The following is a 26,073-nucleotide window of genomic DNA, read 5'->3' on the forward strand; positions in this document are numbered from 1 at the left end:
AATTCTTAACAAGCATATGAAACAGACCGGGTCACCTTAGAATAGATGGCACCGGGATGTTACCATGGCAACTGGCTTGGCTGGCCTTGCACCTGTTGGCTTATCTCATGCATGGGGTGATTTATGCTCATGAAGGAGATTAAACCCTTCCTCCATGTCCAGTTTCTCCAACAGGTTTGCATTTCAATTCCAGATCAACATCACACTTTCAGGGAGGATGTAAAAACACATTGGCCAGGATTGAAAGAACTGCACAGCTTTCTACTTCTGTCTACAGGGGACTCTGAAAGAGCAGACCTTCATGCCACACTGCAAAGCACTTTAGAAACTGATGTGATTTTCAGATGCAACTGAGATAGCAGTATCTGGATGGTGGGGAGCCCAATAAAAATAAGAACAAAGAAAACCCAATAATCCCCTCTCCCACATCACATTTAAAAGGGCATTGGCTGTTGATCTTAATATTCAGGAGGGTCTGTAGTGAAATACAGTCTTTCAGAAATTTGGGAATTAAGGGCTAAGTGAAATAGGCTGGCCTTTGAAAAATTCAGTTATAGTCATACTCACCTTGAGCACATTTTAACATAAGTGAAATGTGCAGTCCCATGTAATCAACTGGAGTTGTGCCTTTTAAAAGACACTGTTTGTTAGGGATATGTATTGTATTATTGTAACCATGTGTGCCAAGAGCCCAGGAGGTTTTTCTACATTTGCTGGAATGCCTTCCCTGAGAGACAGCTCTTTCAAATGTTAGTAGCTGCTGTCAGAGCAGTGAGAAGCCTGTGTGCCCATGAGGTGACTCAAAACCATTGAAGTGTTAATGGAGAAGATTTCAAAGTATTGCGTGGGTGTAAAGCAGAAATGCTGTTAGCAAATAATTGGATTTGTGCATGTGCCTCCTACACACTGCTCTGAAAAGTCTTAGTCACAATAGGTTTTGGTCCATCGGTACAGTATTACCAAGGGAATAGGATATTTTCTTTCTGAAACAGAATTTCCAGTGCCTACCACTCCCACCAGTAAATAGAAAGCTGTTTTTACAACAACCCTCACTGAGATGAAAAAATTATAATGCTTTGCTCAAAGCAAACCTGAGCCTTGTACGGTCCAATATCCTACTCTTCTGTCTCAACCAGGGGAAGGGAAAAGGGGATGCCTCACTTATTATCCTTGTTCTTTTCCAATATATGTTTTGTTTTTGTTTTGATGATGATGAAGCCATTCTGTAGCCCCAACTTCATTAACTTTACCTGGAGGTAAATCATTCTAAATTTAACAGGACATGCAAAGGAGTGAGTTTATGCATATTGATTGAAATACCAAACATGCTGAGGAAGCCACCTGAAAATGCTGTCATATTGTAACTTGCAAATGGATAGTGGTCTGGCCAGCTGGCTTTTTGAGAGTTAGGGCTCATCCAGACTTCCATTTGTGCCACATTTCTAGGCACAGGTTAGGGCTTTAAAGGTCTGTGTAGCTAGAGCTTAATAAATACTCAATTGGGGTGCACTTTAGTCTAGGGCTGGCCCGATGTACGTGAACTTTATAGGTACTTAGAATCATCAAGTTGGAAGGGACCCTGAGGATCATCTAGTTCATCCCTCTGTAATAGAGGACTATGTAGCTGTCCCTTATGGGAATCAAGCCTGCAACTTCAGAATCATCAGCACCATGCTCTAACCAACTGAGCTATATATTACAGGTCCTCTGCAGATAGCTAAATAAAGACAGTCTCAGCATTGGGAAACACATTCAAATCCATACTCAGCTATAACTTTCACTGGATGACCTTGGGCCAGTCACTTTCTTTCAGCCTAACTTCTCTGACAGGTTTCTTATCAGGATGGAATAGTGATGACATGGGAGGTATGTAGGAAGAATGAGAGAGAGAAGACTACAATCCTGTACAACAGATGTGGAGAACCTTTGGCCTTCCAGTGTTGCTGAACTACAACTCCCATCAGCCACAGCAAGCATGGCCCAGTGGCCAGAGATGATGGGAGTTGCAGTTCAGCAACATTTGGAGTGCCAAAAGATAGCAAGTCCCCAAAAAATCTACAGGACATACTGCTGAGTAGACCTCTATAGGATAATGTAAATGACCCCTGTTTATGCCCCACAAGTGCAGTACTTGGTATGCTATAGGAGACTTGCTCATTTGTTTTTAGTCAGCCCTCTGGTTCATCATCTTACAAGGAGTTAGTAAACCATGTTGGATTGTGTTGTATGTGAAACAATTTATCAGATAGGTAGTACTTTGATTACATAGGTAATGCATTCAATCTCCTTAAAATATGTGTTCTGTTATTTCTCAGTTTCATTTATTTCTTTAAACAGCAGGAAAGTGGAACGTTCCTTTTCTGTATAAAGTGGGTTTCTTGAGACCTCTAGTGAAAACAGCTGGTGTTGCAGGATTGGATATTAAAATGGGAAAAGGAAATCTGTGTGGAAATACTTCATTATTCCTGTTCAACAGAAGCAGTGTTCATTAGAAATGATTGTTAGACACACTTGTAAGGTTATGGGAAACTCTCAATACAAAAATAGTCATCTCCCTATGAATTATATAATAATTTTTAGCAATTATATTTAGGATACTGTCTAGAGCTATTAGATCATGTTTTAAAGTGTATACAGTGGTACCTCGAGTTACAAACGCCTCAGGTCACAAACACTTCAGGTTACAAACTCTGCTAACCTGGAAGAGTTACCTTGAGTTGAGAACTTTGCCCCTGGATGAGAACGGAAATCGTGTGCTGGCAATGCAGCGGCAGCAAGAAGCCCCATTAGCGAAAGCACGCTTCTAGTTAAGAACAGTTTCAGGTTAAGAACGGACCTCCGGAACGAATTAAGTTCATAAGTAGAGGTACCACTGTATTAAGTTATGGTGTCAGGTTATGTTTTGAACCTGTCTTTAACTTTTTAGCAGTCACTGCATAAGATTTAATGCAGTCCTTTTATATTTAGCTGGTTGTTTTCTTAACTTGATCTAAGTTTGATTATCTAGTACTTTTCATGAGGTACTGTTGATGGCTGCTGCATTTGACCAAAGATCAGCCTTAAAAGATCAGGCTTGCAGTTCGGGAGTGACTGAGCCAACCTTGATACTGAAAGCCCCTGTTGAATGTTATGCCTTTTGCCAGCTAAACCTAGTGCACCAGCTACAACAGAAGTGGCCAACATGGTTCCTTCCAGAGGGTTTTGGTCTCCAACTTCTATCAGCACCAGCTGGTATGGCCAATGGCCAGGGCTGATGAGAGTCCAGTAACATCTGAAAAGGCACCATGTTGACTACCCCTCAGCTACAACTTCTCCAGGACAGAGATAGCTTATCAGAATGATCCATAGGCTGTTAATTCCAGGTAGGTTACCACAGTGCAGGGATTCCTTTGACATCTCATAAACTTCTTTTAGTTCAGAACACAGCTGTCTGGTTCCTCCCTGGCACTTTGTGACCTAATTGCCGAATAGAGAGACAGACACAGAAGCTGGGTTGAACTAGGGGCACTTCAGTTAAGAGTAAAACCCATAAAAAACCCTGTTGAGGGAAAACATTATTGCAGGAGCAAACCTGAACCTGAACAACAGCAGTCACTGGGGAGACCAAAACTCCTGCCTGCAGGAAGGGGAGGCAAGGCTGTCAAGCCTGCCTCTCATTCCCAGGTCACCCCATGACGGTGAGTAGGAATGCCTGGGCTGCTCCATCGCCACCCACTCAAGGCCCCATAGCTTTGGTCAGATGAAGCAGTTTAGCCTCAAGGCCCCTATCCTACCACAGAGATGCAGAGCCCAGAGTGTAAGCCTCGGGGGCAGCCCATCACCCAGAAAGGCGCCCAAAGGCTAAAATGCAACTACTTTCCTTCCTGAACTGCCAAAATCAACCAAACTGAAGATCAGATTAGCCGAATTAACAGTACAGCAGACCATCTGACACCTAGCACCCAGCTATTCAGTATGGAATAGGCAAAACAAAAACAAAACAAAACCCCACAAACAGGTGGATCAGCTATAAATTCACATGGAGAGACAGGAAGGGAGGGTGGTGGGTGCTGCTGCCAGGAAAAGAAGAGGGAGAGAGGTGGCAGTACAGCACTTAAATGACAGTCTGTCTCTACCCCACTCTCAAGCATGTGACTGACACAAGAGAGTCAGACAGGCTGTCTCCTTAAGCCTGAATAGGCCACAGATTTGCCCCGCTAGCTGGTACCAAGGCAGAATGGGCAGCGGAATACAACAGCTTCACTTGTTAGTTTTCTTCTAAGCACAAGAGCTGGTTTTATATGGCTTGGGATCTAGAGGCCTGAAGAACCCTTTCCCAAATGTACCTGTCCATGCACTGAGAATCAGTGCCCTACCCTCTTAAGTTACAGTAGGTCATTTGTGGTCACTGTTAAAATTTCATTAACTGTGGCATTTCTCCCCAGAAAGGCTCACCTGGTACCTATGCTGATATTACAGTGTCAGGTGAAGAAGGGTTTATTTTCCCAGCTTTACTTACTAAATCCAAAGGTCTGATTCCCACATTGTTCCATACAGCAGCAAGGAGAACACAAGTAGATTACTCATGGGTGCAAAATACACAATATAGCTACAAGTATGCAGTCTGAACTTGGATGAAGTTCAGATACATCCGTCCTGGTGGATTACATGGCTGGAAGAGAGGAGTGAGGAACAGGAAGGGAAGCAGCTTCATTTCCACATGGAAAAGAGGGGGAATACCTAGCTGAATCTAGGAATAGAGCTCTATGGTCGTAACCCCTTCATGCACTAACAAGCACTCATGCACAGTAACGTTTGACTGTAATTTCCCACAACAATTACTTGGAATGTGTTACGTTCACATCCCCCCTCTGTTTGTTTGTTTGTTTGTTTGTTTGTTTTGTTTATGGTCCTTACTAGCTCAATTGCAAATCTCAAAACTGCTAATGTGCAAAGCTTCATGTAGATGACAAAAACATGGGGGATATCTCTGTGGTAGTGTAAAGTAGCTACATTTGTGCAAAGTTAGGAACAAAACAAATAAGTTATCTGTTGAACATTCTAGTGAATATGCACACAAGGTGGACATATTGACAATATTTGACTTCTTTTGGTAACGGTGTGATCAGTGTTGATATGTTTGTGTTGTTGTTTAGTCGTTTAGTCGTGTCTGACTCTTCCTGACCCCATGGACCAGAGCACGCCAGGCACTCCTGTCTTCCACTGCCTCCCACAGTTTGGTCAAATTCATGCTGGTAGCTTTGAGAACACTGTCCAACCTTCTCGTCCTCTGTCATCCCCTTCTCCTTGTGCCCTCCATCTTTCCCAACATCAGGGTCTTTTCTAGGGAGTCTTCTCTTCTCATGAGGCGGCCAAAGTATTGGAGCCTCAGCTTCAGGATCTGTCCTTCCAGTGAGCACTCAGGGCTGATTTCCTTAAGAATGGATAGGTTTGATCATCTTGCAGTCCACGGGACTCTCAAGAGTCTCCTCCAGCACCATAATTCAAAAGCACCAATTCTTCGGCGATCAGCCTTCTTTATGGTCCAGCTCTCACTTCCATACATCACTACTGGGAAAACCTTTTGCTTCCAGGCATATCCGCAACTGAGCGACCTTTCAGCTTTGGCCCAGCCGCTTCATCAGCTCTGAATCTACTTGTACTCGTCCTCCGCTCTTCCTCAGTAGCATGTTGGACACCTTCCGACCTGAGGGGCTCATCTTCCAGTGTCATAACTTTTATATGCCTGTTGTCTTTGTCCATGAAGTTTTCTTGGCAGGGATACTGGAGTGGCTTGCCGGTTCCTGCTCTAGGTGGATCACGTTTGGTCAAAACTCTCCACTATGACCTGTCCATCTTGGGTGGCCCTTCACGGCATAGCTCATAGCTTCTCTGAGTTATTCAAGCCCCTTCGCCATAAGCAAGGCAGTGATCCATGAAAGGGGATATGTTTGTAGTAGCATGCAAATCTGGCAGCTTCTCCACAAGGCAAATTAGCCCGATGACTCCCCTCACCATGAGCTGCTGAGAAAACATGGGCTAAAGCAATAAGTGGGCACCATTCAGCATATTGGTTGTATGAATCTGCTGTAAGGAAAATGTTGTTAATAGGTGTAATTTAATAATATTTGCTGGTTACAGAAATAAGTAGCAGTGCTTCTCTCTCCTTCCTGTCTGTTGTGAGGAGAAACAACAATGCCTGCTTTTTAACTGTAGTTAAACCTTTTGTTTGAAAGGGTTTTCAAACAAAATGCAAAACTTTATGCACCTGGAGTGTTGTAAGAATTGACAGCTTCAAATATCACATTGAATATTTTGCTGAGCACTTTCAAGGACAAGTTCCTTACAAGTTCTCTTTCTCTTTATTCCCCAATACAGGTACTCTTGGAACCAGGTGTGATTCAAGATGTGCTTGCTGCAGGGAGCCATCTGCAGCTGCTGGAAATGCTTAGTTTATGTTCTCACTATCTTATCCAGGTAAGGCTAAGGGGCTTGATTCTCCCCTTTATTTGGTTTCACTTAGCTTAATTCTTAAGTCTGTGTTACATGTGTGAGGTCGGGATGAGCACCTTCAGCTGTATGACAGGAAGCGATAACTACACAATACCTTGATTAAGACTTTGAACTGGACTTCTGTTTAGCCTTTGATCTGTACAGGACGGATTTCTTTTGTGAATGGGGAGGCAGAAATCAGGTATATGCCCCTGTGTTCTCCAGAGAAGACAACTGTAATGTGTGGCACATGTGGCTGCCTTTGAAGATTGTTCAAACACTTCCATTAGTGCAGGATATTGCTGTTTAGATTACTAACTGGAACTGGACATAATTATTATTATTTTGTCAGTTTACTCATATAAATTTCTCAAAGTGACTTACAAACACAATCAAAACACTCAAACAATTACAATAAACACAAGTACATCTATACACATTATGAGAATGATTCACCTGTGCTATGCCAAATGCTCTGGTTTCCAGTCTGTTTTGAGGTCCAATTCATAGTGCTATGTTTAGACCTTCATGGCTTAGGTGGTGCTTTAAGTACCCTGCTCCTATCTCCATCTGTGCACCTTCCTCTCCATTCTTTAGGCTAAAGAGGGTCAATATTGCCTATGTACTTTCTGTACAAGTAAACAGCTATATTGCAGGGTTCCTGCAGAGCATTGTTTCAAAACAGGGATCTACCCAAACCTTTTCAGATAAAGACATTTTGGTGCGTAGAATGCAAAGTCATTTTAAAACAGCATTTTTGGGACCTGGAAACTGTTCCTTTTCTGCAAAACATAAAATAAATAAAGAATCACTGAATTGTAATAGTTCTTTTCTCAGTGCTTTTGTCACAAAAGTGAATGCTTTGCGAAAGGTGGTTCACAGAGCATCTGGAGCACTCGCTGGTGGGTGTCTGCAACTTCACAAATGATTAGCTACCCCCTCTGCAATATAATGGTCCCCCCTCTTTCAAAATAGAAGTTACTTACAGGGCTGCCAAAAAATGAGCAAATGGCTGTCTCAGCCCATCATTTCTATGGCTTTAGGGTGCTCTTTTCCCTCTATTTTTTTGCCTGCAGATTACTGGGTTGAAGGCAAGAGAAGTAGAACCAATGGCACTCATCTTGTCTGATCTATTGCTGCAGTTTGAAGTGGCGAGATAACTGTTTCCCCTTGTGGCGATTCCCCCCCCCCCCACTATATTTGCCATAGGGTTTGTATAGGGTACAGCGAATCTAGAATAACATTAACCAGCCCTAACGCTTTTTATTGTTGTTGTTGCATTACTCTTGTGAACATCTTGCCTGATGAAAACTATTGAAAAGCTTGGAAGCTTGCCACTATTTTGTGCTTGGTTTCAAGAAAAACATTGTCCATTTGGGATCTTTTAAACCTTCATCAAGTCACCCCAGTTTTCTCATTCTAAATGTTGATGCTTCTGTATTGCATTTTATGTATAGAGATAAGATTCAGATGCCTTTCCATTATGTGTCTGCTAGTTTTGATAGTGGATGAAGGAGCCAATCTGGCGTTTATCTCCAAGACCTGGGTGGGTGAGCTGGGGGGAGTGGATTTTGCCCAGCTTTGCTTGTCTGGTACTTTGTGCAGCATCAACATAGACTAGAGGATCTGGGATAGGAGTTGACTTCTCCTTCTGGGGACTGGCCTTGCTGGTTTACCACCTAGCCTACTGCCCAGCAGCTTTCCCAGCTGTGTTGGTTTACCGTAGTGTGGTGTTGGGGACTGTTGTCATGAGAGACTGCAGCATGCATACCATTGGTGGTATGGAAATCAGAGATAGTGTCCTCTCTGACACTGTGGGGTAAATCGTGTCCCCTGGTATACTGCGGAGCTATGTGCTATTAAATAGGCTGCATGACTGCTAGAGCAGATGGTGAAAGTACCACTGCAAAGTTGACCAAGCATGAGTTAGAGCACATAATGGTGCCTACTTAGTGGTGATGAAAACAATGAAGCAGGCCTACTCCATTGGATCATTGAGTAATTGCCCAGTGGAGCTCTTGAGACTTATATTGGTAGATGGAACCCACCCAGGACACCTCAGAGACCCTTTGTGATTTCCTTGCTGCGTGTTTTGAGGGCAGTCACCTGCCTTGGTAGTGAGCTTGATGCCATGGTTGACACAACTTCTAGTAAGGTTTTCAATGCTCCATCAAACCTTTCAATGTGAGATCAGTTTCAGTTCTTGCAGCCCAACAACATGTGCCAAGTGCTTGCAAGTATGCACCCAACCACGTATCCTCTTGATCCTTGTCTTTCATGGCTGATTGAAGCTAGATTGGAGGTGGGGAGCTAGGTGTTTTTAAGTGGGGATGGGGTGGTGTCTTCCACCTTGAAGGAGACACTAGTGTGGCCAATCCTGAAGATAACGTTGTACAATTGTTTCTCATCCCCCCTGGCTCTGGAGCTACAGGTGCTGAAGGACACCATATTATCTCCAGTGCTGTTTAACATCAAATCATATTTGGAATTAGTCATTAGGAGATTTGGAGTGAGGTATGATCAATATAGGGATGCGGGTGGTGCTGTGGGTTAAACCACAGAGCCTAGGAATGCCGATCAGAAGGTTGGTGGTTCAAATCCCCGCGACGGGGTGAGCTCCCGTTGCTCAGTCCCAGCTCCTGCCAACCTAGCAGTTCGAAAGCACGTCAAAGTGCAAGTAGATAAATAGGTACCGCTCCAGCGGGAAGGTAAACAGTGTTTCCATGGGCTGCTCTGGTTTCACCAGAAGCGGGTTAGTCATGCTGGCCACATGACCCAGAAGCTGTACGCTGGCTCCCTTGGCCAGTAAAGCGAGAGAGCGCCGCAACCCCAGAGTCGGTCATGACTGGACCTAATGGTCAGGGGTCCCTTTACCTTTACCTTTATGATCAATATGCTTATGATGCCCAACTCTATTTCTCTGTGACATCTGAACTGGGTGAACTATTCACAGGTCCAGGGAACGGGCCTGGATGGGGCTGCACTCTTTCTAAAGGAGCAGGTTGTTGTAGACCCAGTTATTGGAACCCCAGGTGTTCCTTGGTGCCTTTAACCAGCTGCAGCTAATAAGACAGCTACCACCATTCTTGGATTGGTATAATTTAACCATAGGTGTTCATGTATTAGATTACTGCATTGTCTTCTATGTGGTATGAAGGTTGGTCTCAAGGATACAGCTAATGTAGACAACTAGCTGGCCAGAGAATTAGGAACTGGAAGGTATATAATGTCATGAATTCCTTAGAACTTTTGCTGACTCATTAGTTGCTCAGTGTTTTAATTAAGCAACACTGAACTGTGTTGAAGTTTGTTGGATTCCCGAGGGTTTGGTTTTAATCTTGAATTTCTGAATTGAAGGACTAGAAAGATTTGCAGGATTTCTTTTCGCCCCATGCCCCTCTTAGAATGTGGACAGGAATTTATGGTGGCAACAGCTGTAGAGAAGTCCAGTAGAGTGACTCTTCGATACAGTGCTGTTTTCTTTATTAAGAAGCAGTAACAATCACAGCAATATGTTCTATTTTTACATTCTGTTATCTGAATTATTACTGGCAGGCAAGGAGAAGTGCTGGACAGTGTTGTGGTTTTTCTTCCCGGGAGCTTTTATTACCTTGATAGAAAGACTTGATTAGACACTGGGGCTTAGTTTATGATACAACTAAAGTCTATATAGTTAGGCTAATTCATAGTTTAACATGTGCAGGGAATTAATCTTACAAAAGGTGCTGTGCTAAAATCCACATGGGCTGGCGTGAGCTTTTGTTAAGGTTCTGCATTCATGCAGTCCTTACAACACGGCAAATAATGTTTTAAAGGCAGGTTGTTTCCCCCCATAACTTGGTTTTTGAACCTGTGAACATCTGCTGACTGAAAGGTGCTAGGTTCAGGGGTAGCAACTGTGATGTAGGTCTTGCCCTGTGGCAGTTGCTTAAAGTGGCAGATTTCATGGAGCACACAATTTTCCTGCTTGTCTGTCATTTTGAAAAGGCAGGGGAGAAGGGAATCACAAGACACACTGCCTGTGATGTTTGATCTGTGATGGTGGTGTGACGCATGAAGCAATAAGCATGCGTTTGGACATCCATCTAGGAACTGCATGTTGATTTCATTCATTCAGATATTTGCCGAATGATAATGACGTGTACTATATATACCGTATTTTTCGTTCTATAGGGCGCACCGGCCCATAGGACGCACCTTGTTTTTTTGGGGGGGGGGAGAATGAATAAAAAAAAATTATTCCCCCCCCAGCCGCGGATGCCGCCCCAAGCCTTGCGAACACTCGCCCGAAGCACGGGAGCCCTCCGGAGGGCTCCCCGTGCTTCGGGTGACAGGCTGCCGCCCCAAGCCTCGCGCGCCCGTCGGGACCTCCCGCCGGGCGTGCAAGGCTTGCAGACACTCGCCCGAAGCACGGAGAGCCCTTCGGAGGGCTCCCCGTGCTTCGGGCGACAGGCTGCCGCCCCAAGCCTCGCGCGCCCGTCGGGACCTCCCGCCGGGCGCGCAAGGCTTGCAGACACTCGCCCGAAGCACGGAGAGCCCTTCGGAGGGCTCCCCGTGCTTCGGGCGACAGGCTGCCGCCCCAAGCCTCGCGCGCCCGTCGGGGCCTCCCGCCGGGCGCGCAAGGCTTGCAGACACTCGCCTGAAGCACGGAGAGCCCTTCGGAGGGCTCCCCGTGCTTTGGGCGACAGGCTGCCACCCCAAGCCTCGTGCGCCCATCGGGACCTCCCGCCGGGCGCGCAAGGCTTGCAGACACTCGCCCGAAGCACGGAGAGCCCTTCGGAGGGCTCCCCGTGCTTCGGGCGACAGGCTGCCGCCCCAAGCCTCGCGCGCCCGTCGGGACCTCCCGCCGGGCGCGCAAGGCTTGCAGACACTCACCGGGGCTGCAGGCTGCTGCCCGCAAGCCTTGTGAGCCCGCGGGAACTCCCGCCGGGCTTGCAAGGCTTGCGGATAGCTTCCTGAAGCCTGGAGAGCGAGAGGGGTCGGTGCGCACCGATGCCTCTCGCTCTCCAGGCTTCAGCGAAAGCCTGCATTCGCACCATAGGACGCACACACATTTCCCCTTCATGTTTGGAGGGGAAAAAGTGCGTCCTATGGTGTGAAAAATACGGTATATATATTCATCCATTTTATCACAATTTGTGTTTCATTTGTCAAGTGGAACTGGTTGGTACGTGCAAATATTACATGTCCTGTAATTTTCCAGCCAGCATTTGAGCAGAGGGGAGTCTCACTTGACTTGGGATGGGTGGGAAGGTTTCAGATTTTAAAACAACAAAACCGGTATTATAGATGATTGGGGTGTATTTTGTTTTGTCTTGAAAGACTCTGGAATCCCCACAATACTCACTACTGTGCAGTAGGTGGCAGTGTAAGCCCACTTGTTTGAATAAATTAAAGCGTCAGAAAGAACAAAAATGAAAAGAAATTATTTATTTTGCTCCATATTAGTCTTGTGACCTAATCAGTAAAAAAGTCATTATTCACACAACACTGGGCAATATGCATTGTAATTTTTAACAAATAATGGGGAACTGTTAACGGTTTCACAGGAAATACAGCCCTGTCTTGTGCAGCAGTGGTCATTTATCATTGCACTTTGTGAAATCACTCATTTGTTCTAATTTGAATGTAAATGACTCTAAGGTTTTACAAATAAGGTGACAGACTCACATAAATGTAATTGCAGGGTTCATCTCTCTCTTTTTATATATCACTCATTAAGTTATGAATTAAATACATCGTATTAAACCAGGGGCATGTCCAATGATGATATTGTAATGGCAAATTACTCTATGCTATTAGAGGTGTATTTTTTATTCATGGACATTAATTTGTCATTAAACGGCATTAGTTTAGCACTTTTATGTGGGATACGTGACCTGAAAGAGGAGACTTGCTTCTCTAATGTGAGAGAATAGGAAATATGAGTACCAGATGCATGTAGCCCTTTTAGCTCTTGGAAAGAAATGGAGGAATATTTTATTTCAGCTTCCCCAGTTCTATCCACCCACATGCACAAAATTTTTAAATTGGTTTTTATCCATGTTAATAGACATCTCTGAAGAATGAGTAGCCTTCATATTTTAAATCTTGTTTCTCATCCAAAAGCTACTGAGAAAGGTTAAGATGGGAAAAGAATAAGTTCATCTTCAGATGTCTGTCAGATGCTTGCCGGGTTTTGAGTGATTATTCTTTTCGGCAGCCTAAAATAGAAGTGATAATCTGCTTTGCTTTTAGCAAAGTGGGAAACTTATTAGGTGGGCCCTAGGACTTCTGTTCTCTCTCTCCCTCTCTCTCTCTCTATATATATATTCATGCTTACATAAAGTAAAGCCCCAATCAAATATGAAACCTGCACCACAAAAATAAGAACACATGTTCAGTACTTGGAATGAATTAATGAAAAGTACATATGAAATTCGAATAATCTGCTCTTGTTGGCAAGGTCTGGGTTGATAGAATCATATAGTTGGAAGGGACCCAAGGGTCATCTAGTCCAACCCCCTGCAATGCAGGAATCTCGGTAGGGAGCAGAGAAAGTGTATCTTAAAGTTGGGTAATCAGGCTGAAGAAGTAGGTTCTAAAATGTATCTGCAGGCCATCAAAGCTCTATTGTGCCATTGCAGTCAAGAAGGTTTTGAAATATCCTGAAGACCCCTGCCTCAAAGAAAAAAGCAGGATCTGTGGGTGGAAACAGATTGCCACATGTGAAGAGCCCTTGCTGGTTGCAGCCCTGAGCATACAAGGAGTGCCAAATCTGGAAAGGAAACTTAGCAGGGAAGATGTGGCGCAGGGTGTGAAATATTGGGAACAGTAATGGTTTTGACAGGACTGGTTCTCTCAATCTCTGAACCACAGCTAAGAGAGCAAAAGTCTCCTGTGGACATGCAGACTTCCTCTTTTCTATCTCCTGTACCCCACCTTCCTCATCTCTTTTTCAGTTAACTGTGATTAGCATAACATCTGAAACAATGTTAATGATAATGATGGGATTGTGCAAAGCCAAGTTAAAGATAACCATGGGTTAGTATTAAAGCACATGACTTGACTAGGATTAGAACGGAGGGGGGCATTTTTAGCAGGAAAGATATAGGGAAAGGCAGTTTGGGAACCCAAATGGTGCTTCTAATCTGGGGTGGGGAGGGTTGCCCTATTTAAAACAGTGAAAATCTGGACAGAAAAGCTGTTTGCTTAGCTTTTTGGGCAAAATTGCAAACAACAACAACACCACAACCCTGTATTTGAACTTTTTTTTTTTGTGGGGGGTGGCAAAAACAGCACTGCAACACAGTCAGATTTCCCCGGAATTTTTTCTCCATTTTTGCCCGGACACTGCTGCTGACTGCAGTATTTTGGATATGTCTGGACCTATGGCAACCCTAGGGGTGGGCAGCTTTTCAGTGGTGCCCCCCTTTCCCTAGAGTGGCCCACTCGATGTCTATAATGACATCTTGTCCGCATTGGGCCATGGTCTTTCTGTCTACCCAGGCCTTTTAACGTATTTTAATATTTTTAATCCTACGTTGAATTGGGCTAATGTTCCTTTATCTCATTGGATGTTTCATTTTATAATTTGATCCAAGCTGTGTGCTTCCTAGAGTTAATAGGTGATGGATACGTTATTGTTGTATTATTTATCAATGACATGATAGATCTCCTAGGAATTTATCTGCCTAAATACCAGTTGAAATGAATGGAAGATACCCAAGAACACTTGAGATATTTGCATAAATCCTAATTATGTCAATGAGGTTTGTAGAGGAGCTTCATGGTCGCTTTTTGCCGCAGAAAGTATGCCTACCTGTGTGGATATTATGCTGCAATAGATGTGAGTTTGCAATTAAGCCTCTGCAGGGTTAATACAGCTATGGTGTGGCAAATGATATAAAATGCTGGAAATTGTAGTGATTTTGAAAGGGACTGGTTTTCTTATATATATGTTGATCTGCCAAATCTAAGGTGTAGATAGTGTTTGATTATATAGTCAAATAAAAATCTGGCATTTAATATAGGATGGACGTTGGTTTGCCAAGTGCGCTCGGTCTTTCTCTCTGCGTGTGTTTGTGTATATTTGGGGGAGGAGGTTAATCTCTGTAGATAGGATTTTATATATGGTTTCCACATAATTTTAGTATATTACCTATTTCTTATTAGTCAGTATCTATTGTCATAAAATGCAACCAGTTAAATATAAAACTATCTCTTTATTGCTGTTCAAATATGTATACAAACTCTGTAGCTCTAGCTGGTAGTTTGCAGTATATACACTTTTTGATATTTTAAATTGAATTATCGTTTCATCTTGGAACTGATGAAGGGAGGGGCAAAATCACCTTCAGTGCATCATGTTTGCGTATAGGAAGGGCTGGTGGTATATGGATTGAAAATCACGTAATACCTTGATTTATAATTATTCTGTAATCCAAAAACAAAGCAGGTGGAGTAACAACTGGGTATGATGCCTTGGATATTAATGGCTTGGCTGAGCGATGGAATTTCTAAAGCTGTATACACTTTTTCCTGTCTTAATTATGCATTCATTAGAAGCTTTTATACCCAACAGAATAAAGTAAATATTTTTTGATCTCTGTAGTGTGCTCCCAGATTGTAGATTTGCACAGCAGGGTCTTGATAATCTGAATAAATTGTATTTCCCTAAGGAGTTTATCTTTCAAATAAGGTCATAAAGAAATGCAGTCTCTCCCCTTAGTTCTCCTTGTGTTTTTCTTTTCTTTTTATAGCACAGCACACAGGAACAGAGGTATATTGTACTCTGCTGTGTACTTGGTTGTGATTAACTCTCATTTATCAGCCTCTTACTTACATACATCCTTTCGGTGGCACATGCAGTGCTTTTCTTAAACGTATAAAGAAAAACAAGTGATATGAAATAATACTAAAATAGAATGTTGATGAGTATTTTCCTATACACTGTAGTTGGTGTCTCTTTTGGCATATGTAATGTGTATATGTTGAGAGCCATAGGTACAGTATAATTTGCAGTGCTGTGAGCCATACAAATTCACTGGACTCATATATATCATTTATTAGGGGTGTGGGCACTTTGAAAAATATCCTTCAAGCTCTCTTGTAGAAGTTCTGCTAATCTGATGCAATAAGATTTTTTAAGTGCACGCTCATGGTTTAAACCTTTCTGCAACCCAATCCTGTTCACATTTACTTTTTAAAGTAAACCCCCCTGAATTTAGTTGCATTTTTTTATTGGCCTTTGGGTTGGACTAGATGAAGTACCTTCCAACTTTAAGATATGTTTCCAATGTAAGTGTTCAGAGGGTTGCAGCCGTGTGCAAAAGTTCCTATGATATTTTCAGTAAGGCTTCTAGAATACAGATGATCGAATTAATTTTAAAACAGAGTTTGAAAAGAATCGACACACATTCACAAGCTATGAGAGCATTTTCATGAAGCAAAACACTAAAGTATTTTGCTTCGCTTCTTTACATTTATACTCCACCTTTCCATTAAAAAAAAAAAGCCTAAGGCAATTAACAGTAAAATTCAGAACAACTCCTCTCCGAACTAATTCAAAAGCAAGCAACCAATATCACAATAAAATAAAGAGTAGTTAAAAATGGCAGCCAGTTTAAAATGTTATTAAATTATGTACGCTCGATCACATTTTAACTAACCAGGCTAATCACTGCATGAATAAATAGTAATAAAAAGCATATGTTAGATGGGAAAAGCTCCTTCTGATCATGTAAGTATTTTGAGCCAGTGCTGGCAGTGGGGAACTTTGATTTCCTCCCTTCCCCTGCAACCTCAAGTATCACCTTCCATATTGCTCTATATTCTGAGCAGAATTGCACTCAGAGGATGCTCTTCCTGGCAGGACCAAAGTCTGGATCCAGTCACTAAATTAAGAAACAGGGCATAATCCAGTCAATGATAAATATTGTAAGCCTCACTTATTTTTATAAGTTTGAAATGAGTAGGGTTAAGCATGCTTTGGCTGGGTTGTGCCATTTGAACATGCATCAGTAGAGCCACATTTAGTATTGGCATTCTCCTCCTTAGTTTAATGTGCCCCATTTTCTTACAAAGGTACCCAATAGCTAATAGTGATATAATTTATTGCAGCCTGCAGGAAACCTGGCTATCATTGGTGACTGAGAATTGATGATTGGCAGTGGACCTATAAATTATCCGCCTGACCCACGAGAGAGATCTGGGTGTCTAGTAGGCTAGTGCAACACCTGAGGACAAGTTGAAGGAAACTGCTCCCACCTGAGTTCTCTGTAGTATCACAAACCTATATGAGATTATGGGAGTAACAAAACAGGAAACAGGGATGGGGAAGCCAACCAGTGATTGTCAACATTATTCATTAGTGTGTACCTCTGAATTTGCAGGCAAGCACAAAAGTTGAATAGAGCTATGTTGATGGTATACATTATATAGAACAATCAATAAATAGTTTGATGGTCCAGACTTTCACATGTGTATGTCATTGGACTTCAATGTAACATATATAATAATAAAACGGTAAAGCATTTGAAAGTGAAATTGCTATCACAAGCTATGGTCAGTTCTGGATTGCTCCTAACAACTATAACTGCATTTTTGAACCGAATTACTTTTTAGTAGATGTCTTAAAAAATACTACTGTTCCTATAACATTTTTGTTTTGAAATGCATTCCAAGGAGGCAGTTTAGATTGCTATGTTTCAGATAACTGCCTTAATATATTTTTAGGGGGGTGGGTACCAAAAGAAGATAAAAAGTTCAACTCCTGCAGACAATTCCTGTACTTTTGTCATGTCATTATGCTTCCAAAGCCCTATCGCTGATTGGAAGGTGGGTTATCTGATCAGTAATATACATCTCACAATCTCAGCATGACATTTTTTGGCATGCAGCTTCATCAGCTGGGTAGCAGTGTATCGCAGTGTATAATTTTAAGCTGAAGAAGTGATTGGTATTACAATGGAGTGAATTTTGTCGGAGGAGGCTGATATACTTAGCTTCCTTGGCTGTGGAATTCAGAACTAAAGTTCTTGTATCCTGAGTGGGCAAGGACTCGGTGCTGTTTAAAATAATAATGTGGGACAAAGTTTGAGATCCTTAAAAGCTCCATATTCAAGTTGTTTATCAGACTGACCATATGTAGAAGAGAGGTAGCTGATAGCTGCAGCCCAGTGGTTAAAACAGTGGTTAAAAAGCAGGACTACAACTCGCTTCATCCCTTGCTAGCTAGGGATGGTGGGAGTTGTAATCCAACAACACCTGAGGGCCCAAGTTTGAGAAACACTGAGTGAAAGCATAGGTTATAGAGAAGTGAGTGTGGAACAGTGAACTTGGGAGACATGGGTTCAAATGTCTACACAGCCTGTCACTGTATTGTGGCCTGATTTTCCTACTGGGTTACTGCAAGAATAAAATGTGATAACAGTATATAATGCCAGTATAGAAAATATGGGGAGTGCTTGTGATAGCTAATATCAATAATTTTTCTTTTCACACTGGCCAGGATTTGAAGAGCTGCATTAGGTGAGCCCAAGGACTGGGCTCTTCCCATTTGATCTTTTTAAAACTTGGAATGGTAGATTCCAATCTGCTTTTGAAACTCTCCTGAATTTCCAGAAGCCTTGTATGGGGTGCACTGTTAAAGAAACACAAATCTATTTTGAAATAAGAGAAGGGCTTCTTCATCTGAAGTCATCTTCCACACTTATAAATAATAATATTGAGAACCACAATTATTTACTTGAATCAAATAGAAACATCAGCAAACAAATAACTCCAGCCAAAAGAAAAGACTCAGCAACTGCAATGGCATGACGGCATAATATTTTTTCTCATTATGGGTCTCATCACCATTATCTTAGTTATCCAAAGGACCTGACCTCTTAAACAACATCAACCGATAATTCTCTGAACACTTGAATCCATTATTTTTTCCTCCATTTCAGCCTTGTACTTTCAGTGATGTTAGCAAGTTGTTTTTCAAGTTATGACATTGGGATATTGTATCCCAAAATCTCAATAAGTGTGGGCACTCCACCAGAGATGAATATATGTGCCCTGCTGGCTATAACTTCTTCAAACCCTAGCACTAGGCCTCTCCCAAAACTGGGGACATGGTACCTAGCAGATACATTAAATCTCATCAGGGCATGATACCATATGTGGATTGTTTTTAATATATTTTCTCTGAAACAGAGCCATTTCATCTTCTGGATGTTCTTTCAGGGACTAGGTGGAATTTCTTCCCCTATAACTCTGTTCTAAATCACCCTAAGAAAGACCAGGTTTCCTGAGGAATCTTCTGCTAATGTAAACTCCCTCAAATCATCATCTTCACCCAAAGCCAAGGAAGGTGTGACAGCTGTTGTAGATTGCTCTCAAATTTCCCTGTTACAAAAGAAATTTGATTGATTTACACACTAGCTAATCTGTCTCTCATTTGTTCTTTTGTGAATCAGCAGATGTTGGTTTAAAAGTCCCTAAGTTGGTACTGTACCTTCCCTTTCTAGCCCCTAAAATGTCTCTTTGTCTGTAGATAAATGAATTATTTCATATGGGAACAAGGTTGGGTTTATTTGGGATTAATTTGGATTACCGTGTTTTCTTCTATACCATAAATATGCAGTGTTTGAACACATTGCTGAGTTTTTCAGTTCTGCTTGAACTTTGTTCTCCTAATTTTTCTTCTTCTTTTATTTAACCAGGAGTTAAATAGCTTTAATTACTTGGACCTATATAAACTTGCTGACCTATTTAACCTCACTTTACTGGAAAAAGCGGTGGTTGACTTCTTGGTAAAACACCTATCTGAGCTACAGAAGAACCACCCAGAAGAAGTCCTGACGCTACCATACTGCCTCATCCGAGAGGTCTTGAAGAGTGACCGACTCACGTCACTGAGCGAAGAACAAATTTGGCAGGTAAAGTGCAATGATAATTGGAAGTGTATGTTAAACTGTAGGAGGACTAGTACTGTAGACCCTTGAGCATTACAGAAAAGAAAATGATTAAGAACAAATCACGTTTTTTGTGGAAGCAACAGATGAAAATTATTGAGACACAATCTGACTGTGGCTGTGTACTGAGGAATTGTGACCGTGTGCAATGGAGTGCTGTTCCAGCAGAACTCATGCTTCATGACCAAACCCTGGGGTGGGGGAGAGCTGGGCAAGGATAAAGGTAAAGGTACCCCTGACCGTAAGGTCCAGTAGCAGATGACTCTGGGGTTGCGTGCACATCTCACTCTACAGGCCGAGGGCGCCGGTGTTTGTCTGCAGACAACTTCCGGGTCATGTAACCAGCATGACTAAGCTGCTTCTGGTGAACCAGAGCAGCACACGGAAACGCCATTTACCTTCCTACCGGAGCGGTATCTATTTATCTACTTGCACTTTGACGTGCTTTCGAACTGCTAGGTGGCCTATTTTGTGTAATGTCCTAATGCACTGAGTGTCCATCCATGTGTTCTGAAGGTGACCTCTGTTACATCCTTTAGATACCTCTTAATACATTGGGAAGGGTTGCATGCTTGGTTTTTATATCTGCAAAATATGTTAGTTTGATCTAAAAAAAAATCATTTGGGAGATCACATTCTCTGCTTTGTTGCATAATTGTGTGGTCTAAATTATTAAGATGAGAGACTGTTGTGCTGCCCCTTGGTGTTCAGTGTAATCTGGTTTGCAATGAGACAAAAATGCAGTGCCATCCCTGAAATGTGTTTTGCTAAGGAAGAGATGCAATATAGATATAGATATAATGGAAGCCAGAAAATCTAGTGTAAGCATCTTAAACTACAGTAGCACATAGTATAGCTTACACCTCTTGCATTAGTGTATTATTTTCCCAATACTAGCTTATGCTTATTGGAAATTTGTTGAAGGGCAGGGTTTAAAGCAACAACCTCAGTGATGATGATAAAGGGACTGGTTCATGAAATTTGTATGTCCACATGAACTCCAGTAGTTCACAGATCCTTGGACACCCCCGCATCCTATTCCTGAGAATTGTGTGGCATCACCAAGTTTCTGAACTGGGCTACAATGGCAATAGGCTCTTCTTGCAAGTGGGCACTTCTTACTAGGACATTCCATAGTGCCTATGCATGAGGAGCGTTTTACAGAGTGACTTGGCAGCACCTTAGTATAACCACCTTTGCCCTTCTCGAAGGGGTGAAGGAGGGGTGAATATTCAATCTCAAACCTTTATTGGCATATAGACAAAATTCTGAAAGGTTCAGTACAATAAAATCACTCGGCAAAATCTGAGTCTAACAATTAAAATTGCAAAGAAAGGATCTTTCCTCACACTCAATGGACACTGGGACACATTCTTGTTTAGCAGGATTTAATAATAATAATAATAATAATAATAATAATAATAATAATAATAATAATTTATTTATACCCCGCCCATCTGGCTGGGTTTTCCCAGCCACTCTGGGCGGCTTCCAACTGAATATTAAGAACAGTACAGCATCAAACATTAAAAACTTCCCTAAAGAGGGCTGCCTTCAGTTGTCTTTTAAAAGTAAAATAGTTGTTTATTGCTTTGACATCTGCTGGGAGGGCGTTCCACAGGGCAGGCGCCACTACCGAGAAGGACCTCTGCCTGGTTCCCTGTAACCTTACTTCTCGCAATGAGGGAACCTCCAGAAGGCCCTCGGCGCTGGATCTCAGTGTCCGGGCTGAACGATGGGAGTGGAGACGCTCCTTCAGGTATACAGGACCGAGGCCGTTTAGGGCTTTAAAGGTCAGCACCAACACTTTGAATTGTGCTCGGAAACATACTGGGAGCCAATGCAGATCTCTCAGAACCGGTGTTATGTGGTCCCGGCGGCCACTCCCAGTCACCAGTCTAGCTGCCGCATTCTGGATTAATTGCAGTTAATTCCATCAGAACTGGGCCAGATGGAAGGGCTACTTGTGCAAGTGTTTAGAGCAGTCGATGGGTGGTAGCCAGTGTCTTGGTGTTTTACTGTTGTTTTAGAAGGATGGAATAGTGGGTACAGGTGGCGACTATTTGGGGGAGAGGCTCCATTCCTGCCCCCCGTGTTCGTTGGTGGAACATGCATAAACCTGCCTTGCCCCTGTTTCCCCACCTCATCCAAAAGGACTGTCACATAGGCAGTTGCACGTCAGTTGAATGTGTGCAAAATGGTCGCCACTTGTATACCTTGTTTGAGCAGTGAGCATAAAATTTGTGCCTTCAGGAGAACCACTTAACCATGTTCCAGGGTGTCTAAGGCAGCCCTGTATTTTCATAAAATGTGTCTCTCTTCCTGTACTGAAGGACGACAATAGGTGTTTTATTTGGTGTATTTTAGGTTTCCAGAAAGGAAACCCCCATGAAAAAAAAGGGTGTGTATTCTGCAGCTAGCACTGTGTTCTTCGGTGGTTAATGTGCTGTTTTCTGAGTGGCAGCAAACTGTACACTGACCACTTTAGGTGTTATCATAATTGCCTCTCTAACGGTTACTAATGCTGTTACGTAGGATATTTAAGCTATTTTACTGCTGTGGGCAAATATATATATATATTTCATTCCTGGTCCTCCAGAATGAATTAAGACATACATAAATATTTGCCAATTCAAGCTTTCAGTGGGCAATAAGGAACTGTTTTTGCTTTATCTTAGTAAATAAGTAATTCCCTCATAGTCAACCCAATACAGGAAAATCAAATCAGGCCTGCTCTGTTGCCTCAAGTGTAGTTAAGTTCATCATTTTTGCTAAGGTTATACTGGTAATGCAATATACCATGGAAGAATCTAATATTCTGCCCAGGGTGAAGATTGGGTATGCCAGAGGATTAGTGTCAGGGTGCTTTATAGAAGTGAAACTTGATATACAGGCTGGAGACAGAGCTACAGAATCTCATTAAATTGCTGAATTGTTCATTACTGAGCACTCTCCCTTTAATAAAGTGCTCATTGACTTTGACAAATCCCCATCCCGTGTCTTAAAGGACAACAACAGTGCAGGAGGTGCCAGGAAAGGAAGAGGAAATTGGCCCAAATGATTGGGGGGGGGGAGTATGTATTAGGGAAGCTTATGAGGAATATTACTCTTTGGTTACTATAGCACGTTAATCGGTGTGACATTGGCAATGCCATATGCAGCCATGTTGTGTATGCACATGCATGCATGCACAGGAATAACTCTGATTTAGTATTCCACCCCAAGGCATCATCCCCTGGCTGAGCTTCCAATAAGCATCAGCCAAAATTTTAGTGGTGCATCTCCTCCTTTCTTTTCCGAAGGGCAGGACCCCTGGAGTGGATGGCAATATTGTCTAGGCATAAAGAATTCCTCCACTGTGTCACTGAAGTGATGACTCACCGCTAATGTAGATTCAGGTTTAGGTAGTTAGACGAAAAATATATATCTGACTTTTTGAACACTATTGAGGTCTGACTACGCATAGAAGTTATCTCAACTAAGCACTGAGCTGCAAGGAAAAGTCTTTCAGTATATAGTTCTGTATTTTCTTGTTTGCTGTGAAATATGCGCTTCTAGTAATAGTGAGGGTGATGAGGAGGGATGTTGATGATAATAAACAAGTTTGAAAAGTTGTGTTTTTAAACCAAAATACCCTATGTGCATTTAACTAAATGAGAAGACAATGCATTTTATTGATTATATTTCATTTGCTTTCGATAAGAACATTAAGGCCATTTTCTCCTTATTATCGCAGTCCATAGCAACCATGGGCAAAAGTCACCCTGTTGTGACTTCGGGCTGTGTTAAGCCTGGAGTCTGGGAGTGGGAACCATTTTGGGTGGGTGGGTGTGGATCCTTATTCCTTTCTCCACCACGCTCTACTGCCAGTATTTAAGACCACATGCAATTGTTCTGATTCACAGGCTCAAAGGAGGGCTAGTGTGAGGGGTTTAATGCAGGGATACAATAGAAGGATGCCCAGAATGCCAGAGGGATCAGTTCTGGTGCTTTCTTAGAATAAAATGTAGACTTACAAACCAACCTGCAGAGCCTTGCTGCCTTTACAGACTCTGGACAGACACCGAAACAGCAAGCGTTTGTCATGACTTGTCTGCACCCAGGAAAACATTTATGCATTAGTTATACATCAGTTTGGCCAGGGCCTCCCATTAGTTCACTTGCTGGCAGTTATCCAAGACTTACAGATAGCTCGCCTCTCTAGGCCAATACCATGCATCCTACGCCCACAGATAGGCATAGCATCAAAGCAAGTCAATTAGCATTGGTTACTGATGTTAGCCTTTTATAAGTCCTAACCTGGTCCTTATGTATTTCTTTTAAGGACCATCTTTGCCCATAGTAACCTGTCAGTCTTAAAATTGGCATCAAAAGCCCTGGTCCCTGGTCCTGTGGATGGGTGCACTAGATTCCAGGGACAAGGGCCTTCAAGGCAGCGAGACTGCACTTAGGAGTTCTCTAATCATTTCTAGGATGCTGTTGAAGACCTGCTTTAAAAAATAATTCTGGAAGGCACTTTATGTCCCCCTCCCGATACATTAATGATAGACAACTTATGTTCATTTCATTGTTGACCTATTTTTTTATAGTGTGAGTTATTTGTGCGCGCGAATGTGATGTAAATAACTCTAAATAAAAAAAATATTAAAACTAACCACAAAGGAAGGATATCCAAATTCACTGATTTTTGTGAAAGATTTTTCTTTTCTTCCTTTTTAAGCAGGCTTTGAGGTCTTGCTGTAGATTCCTATATGAAAATCACTTTTCAAAATCTGAAACGACTACTTACCACTACCACTTGTGGGGAGGTAGGTCATCACAGCTCTGAGCTTCATTGAGAAGAAGGGAGTGATATATAAACAATAAAATAATAATGGTAATGATTATGATGAATCACTGCGGGCACATCAGTTTGACTCTTTCTGGTCATGTGACGATCATTTAGTTCTGCATCAGCGTGGTGGCATTTGACATACTGCCATTGATGCAGCAGTAAGAGACAGGGCTGTCACGAAGAATTATTTGTCTATAGTACAAGTTCAACCCCCTCCCTTATTGAGTTGCATCTGTAAGATTTCTAATTTACCCAGAAGTCGGCACAAGTTTCTTGTTCTGTCCATATATTTACAATTTCAGACTTTCCTCCCTTTCCAAAGATCTCTCTCTCTCTGAAGAAGTGAGGGGGAAACAAGGCATATAGTTTAGTAAGGAAAAAGTGAAGAATTGGGACGCGGGTGGCGCTGTGGGTGAAACCTCAGCGTCTTGGACTTGCTGATCATATGGTCGGCGGTTCGAATCCCCGCGGCAGGGTGAGCTCCCGTCGTTCGGTCCCAGCTCCTGCCCACCTAGCAGTTCGAAAGCACTCTTAAGTGCAAGTAGATAAATAGGTACTGCTTTATAGCAGGAAGGTAAACGGCGTTTCCGTGTGCTGCACTGGTGCAGGCTCGCCAGAGCAGCTTCGTCACGCTGACCACGTGACCCGGAAGTGTCTCCGGACAGCGCTGGCCCCCGGCCTCTTAAGTGAGATGGGCGCGCAACCCCAGAGTCGGTCACGACTGGCCCGTACGGGCAGGGGTACCTTTACCTTTACCTTTAATATGTGAAGAAGTAATTAGGAGAATCTGAATGTTGTAGCAGTGCTGGAGACTAGGAGAAGAATTGTGAAATCTAGCTATGTTAGAGACGGCTTGTCAACTTGAAAGCCACTCTGAAAGTGGATATATATGGGAGAAAACTCTGGCAACATTAACTGTAGATAACAGATAGCAAGTATGTGTGTGTAGTTAGGCTTTCCACTTTGAGGCTCATGTAATACAAAGCATTTTGTTGTGAACTTGGGCTCTAATAGAGAAGGGAGGATGCAGCCTAAGGGAGGAAAAACACATTTATGTCAGTCGGAAAGTTCTACAAAACAGCCTTGGTAATCATCTATCTGCCAAGACCTTAAGGAAAAGAAGAACCCAAATTGGCTGCTGCAACCTGCTGATCAGGAAATGCATGAATGTTCATGCAGCTACCATTACTGGCTCTAATCTCCTGCGGTGCTGAGCTGTAGTCCCTGCCTTGGCAGCTCATAATGTGCTCTGACTGTACATCTGAAATCGGATGTCTGATTATATAGTTATTGAGATGGAATAGAGAAGAAGAAAAGGGTAGTTTTATTGATAATGTTTTGTATCATGACCTTTCTCCAAGGATGCAATTTTAGCCGCACAACAAGCCTGTGAGGGAGGTCAGGCTGAGAAACAGCGACTTGCCAAAGACTGCCCAATGACCATTCATAGCTGAGTAGTTTGAACAGGTATTCACCTCCAAACACAACCAAAACACGCTGGACATAATAATCATTAAAAAGCAAAACAAAACTGGCCCTTGCAAGGCCTGATAACCTGTGTAGAAAAAACCTCAAAAGCCACAAATCAGAATTTATGGAGCTAAAGGAATGAAGTGACTAAGAAAAGCGGATGATGGCAGTCTGAGAAATTTGGTCCATGTGCAGGTCTTTCATCTGCTCTGATGGCTGTGTCCGGCTTCTCTGGAACCAAAGCTCAAGAACTGGTAATCTGTCGCTGGAGAGTTTATCTGTCCTTTTGATGTTGCAAGTTACCCACCTCTATTAGTATTTATTTAGTGATTTCCTCCGCCACACTCTCACCCT

The 26,073-nt window shown here is 42.6% G+C and overlaps 1 protein-coding gene across 7 annotated transcripts in view; it reads left to right on the top strand.

Annotated features, from left to right (window-relative positions):
• Positions 1 to 26,073, top strand: part of KLHL32 (kelch like family member 32) — a 67,147-nt gene that overhangs the window by 20,343 nt on the left and 20,731 nt on the right. For 4 of the 7 annotated variants that reach the window (XM_053381503.1, XM_053381508.1, XM_053381507.1 and 1 more), the window contains 2 exons: positions 6,358 to 6,456; positions 19,164 to 19,379. In XM_053381503.1, the coding sequence (XP_053237478.1) occupies positions 6,358 to 6,456; positions 19,164 to 19,379 (315 nt within the window). Of the gene's footprint in view, positions 1 to 6,357; positions 6,457 to 19,163; positions 19,380 to 26,073 lie in introns of those variants that run through there. The other 3 variants (XM_053381505.1, XM_053381509.1, XM_053381510.1) reach the window with 2 other exon arrangements.

Source organism: Podarcis raffonei, chromosome 3 (assembly GCF_027172205.1).
Source record: "Podarcis raffonei isolate rPodRaf1 chromosome 3, rPodRaf1.pri, whole genome shotgun sequence".
Taxonomy (NCBI): domain Eukaryota; kingdom Metazoa; phylum Chordata; class Lepidosauria; order Squamata; family Lacertidae; genus Podarcis; species Podarcis raffonei.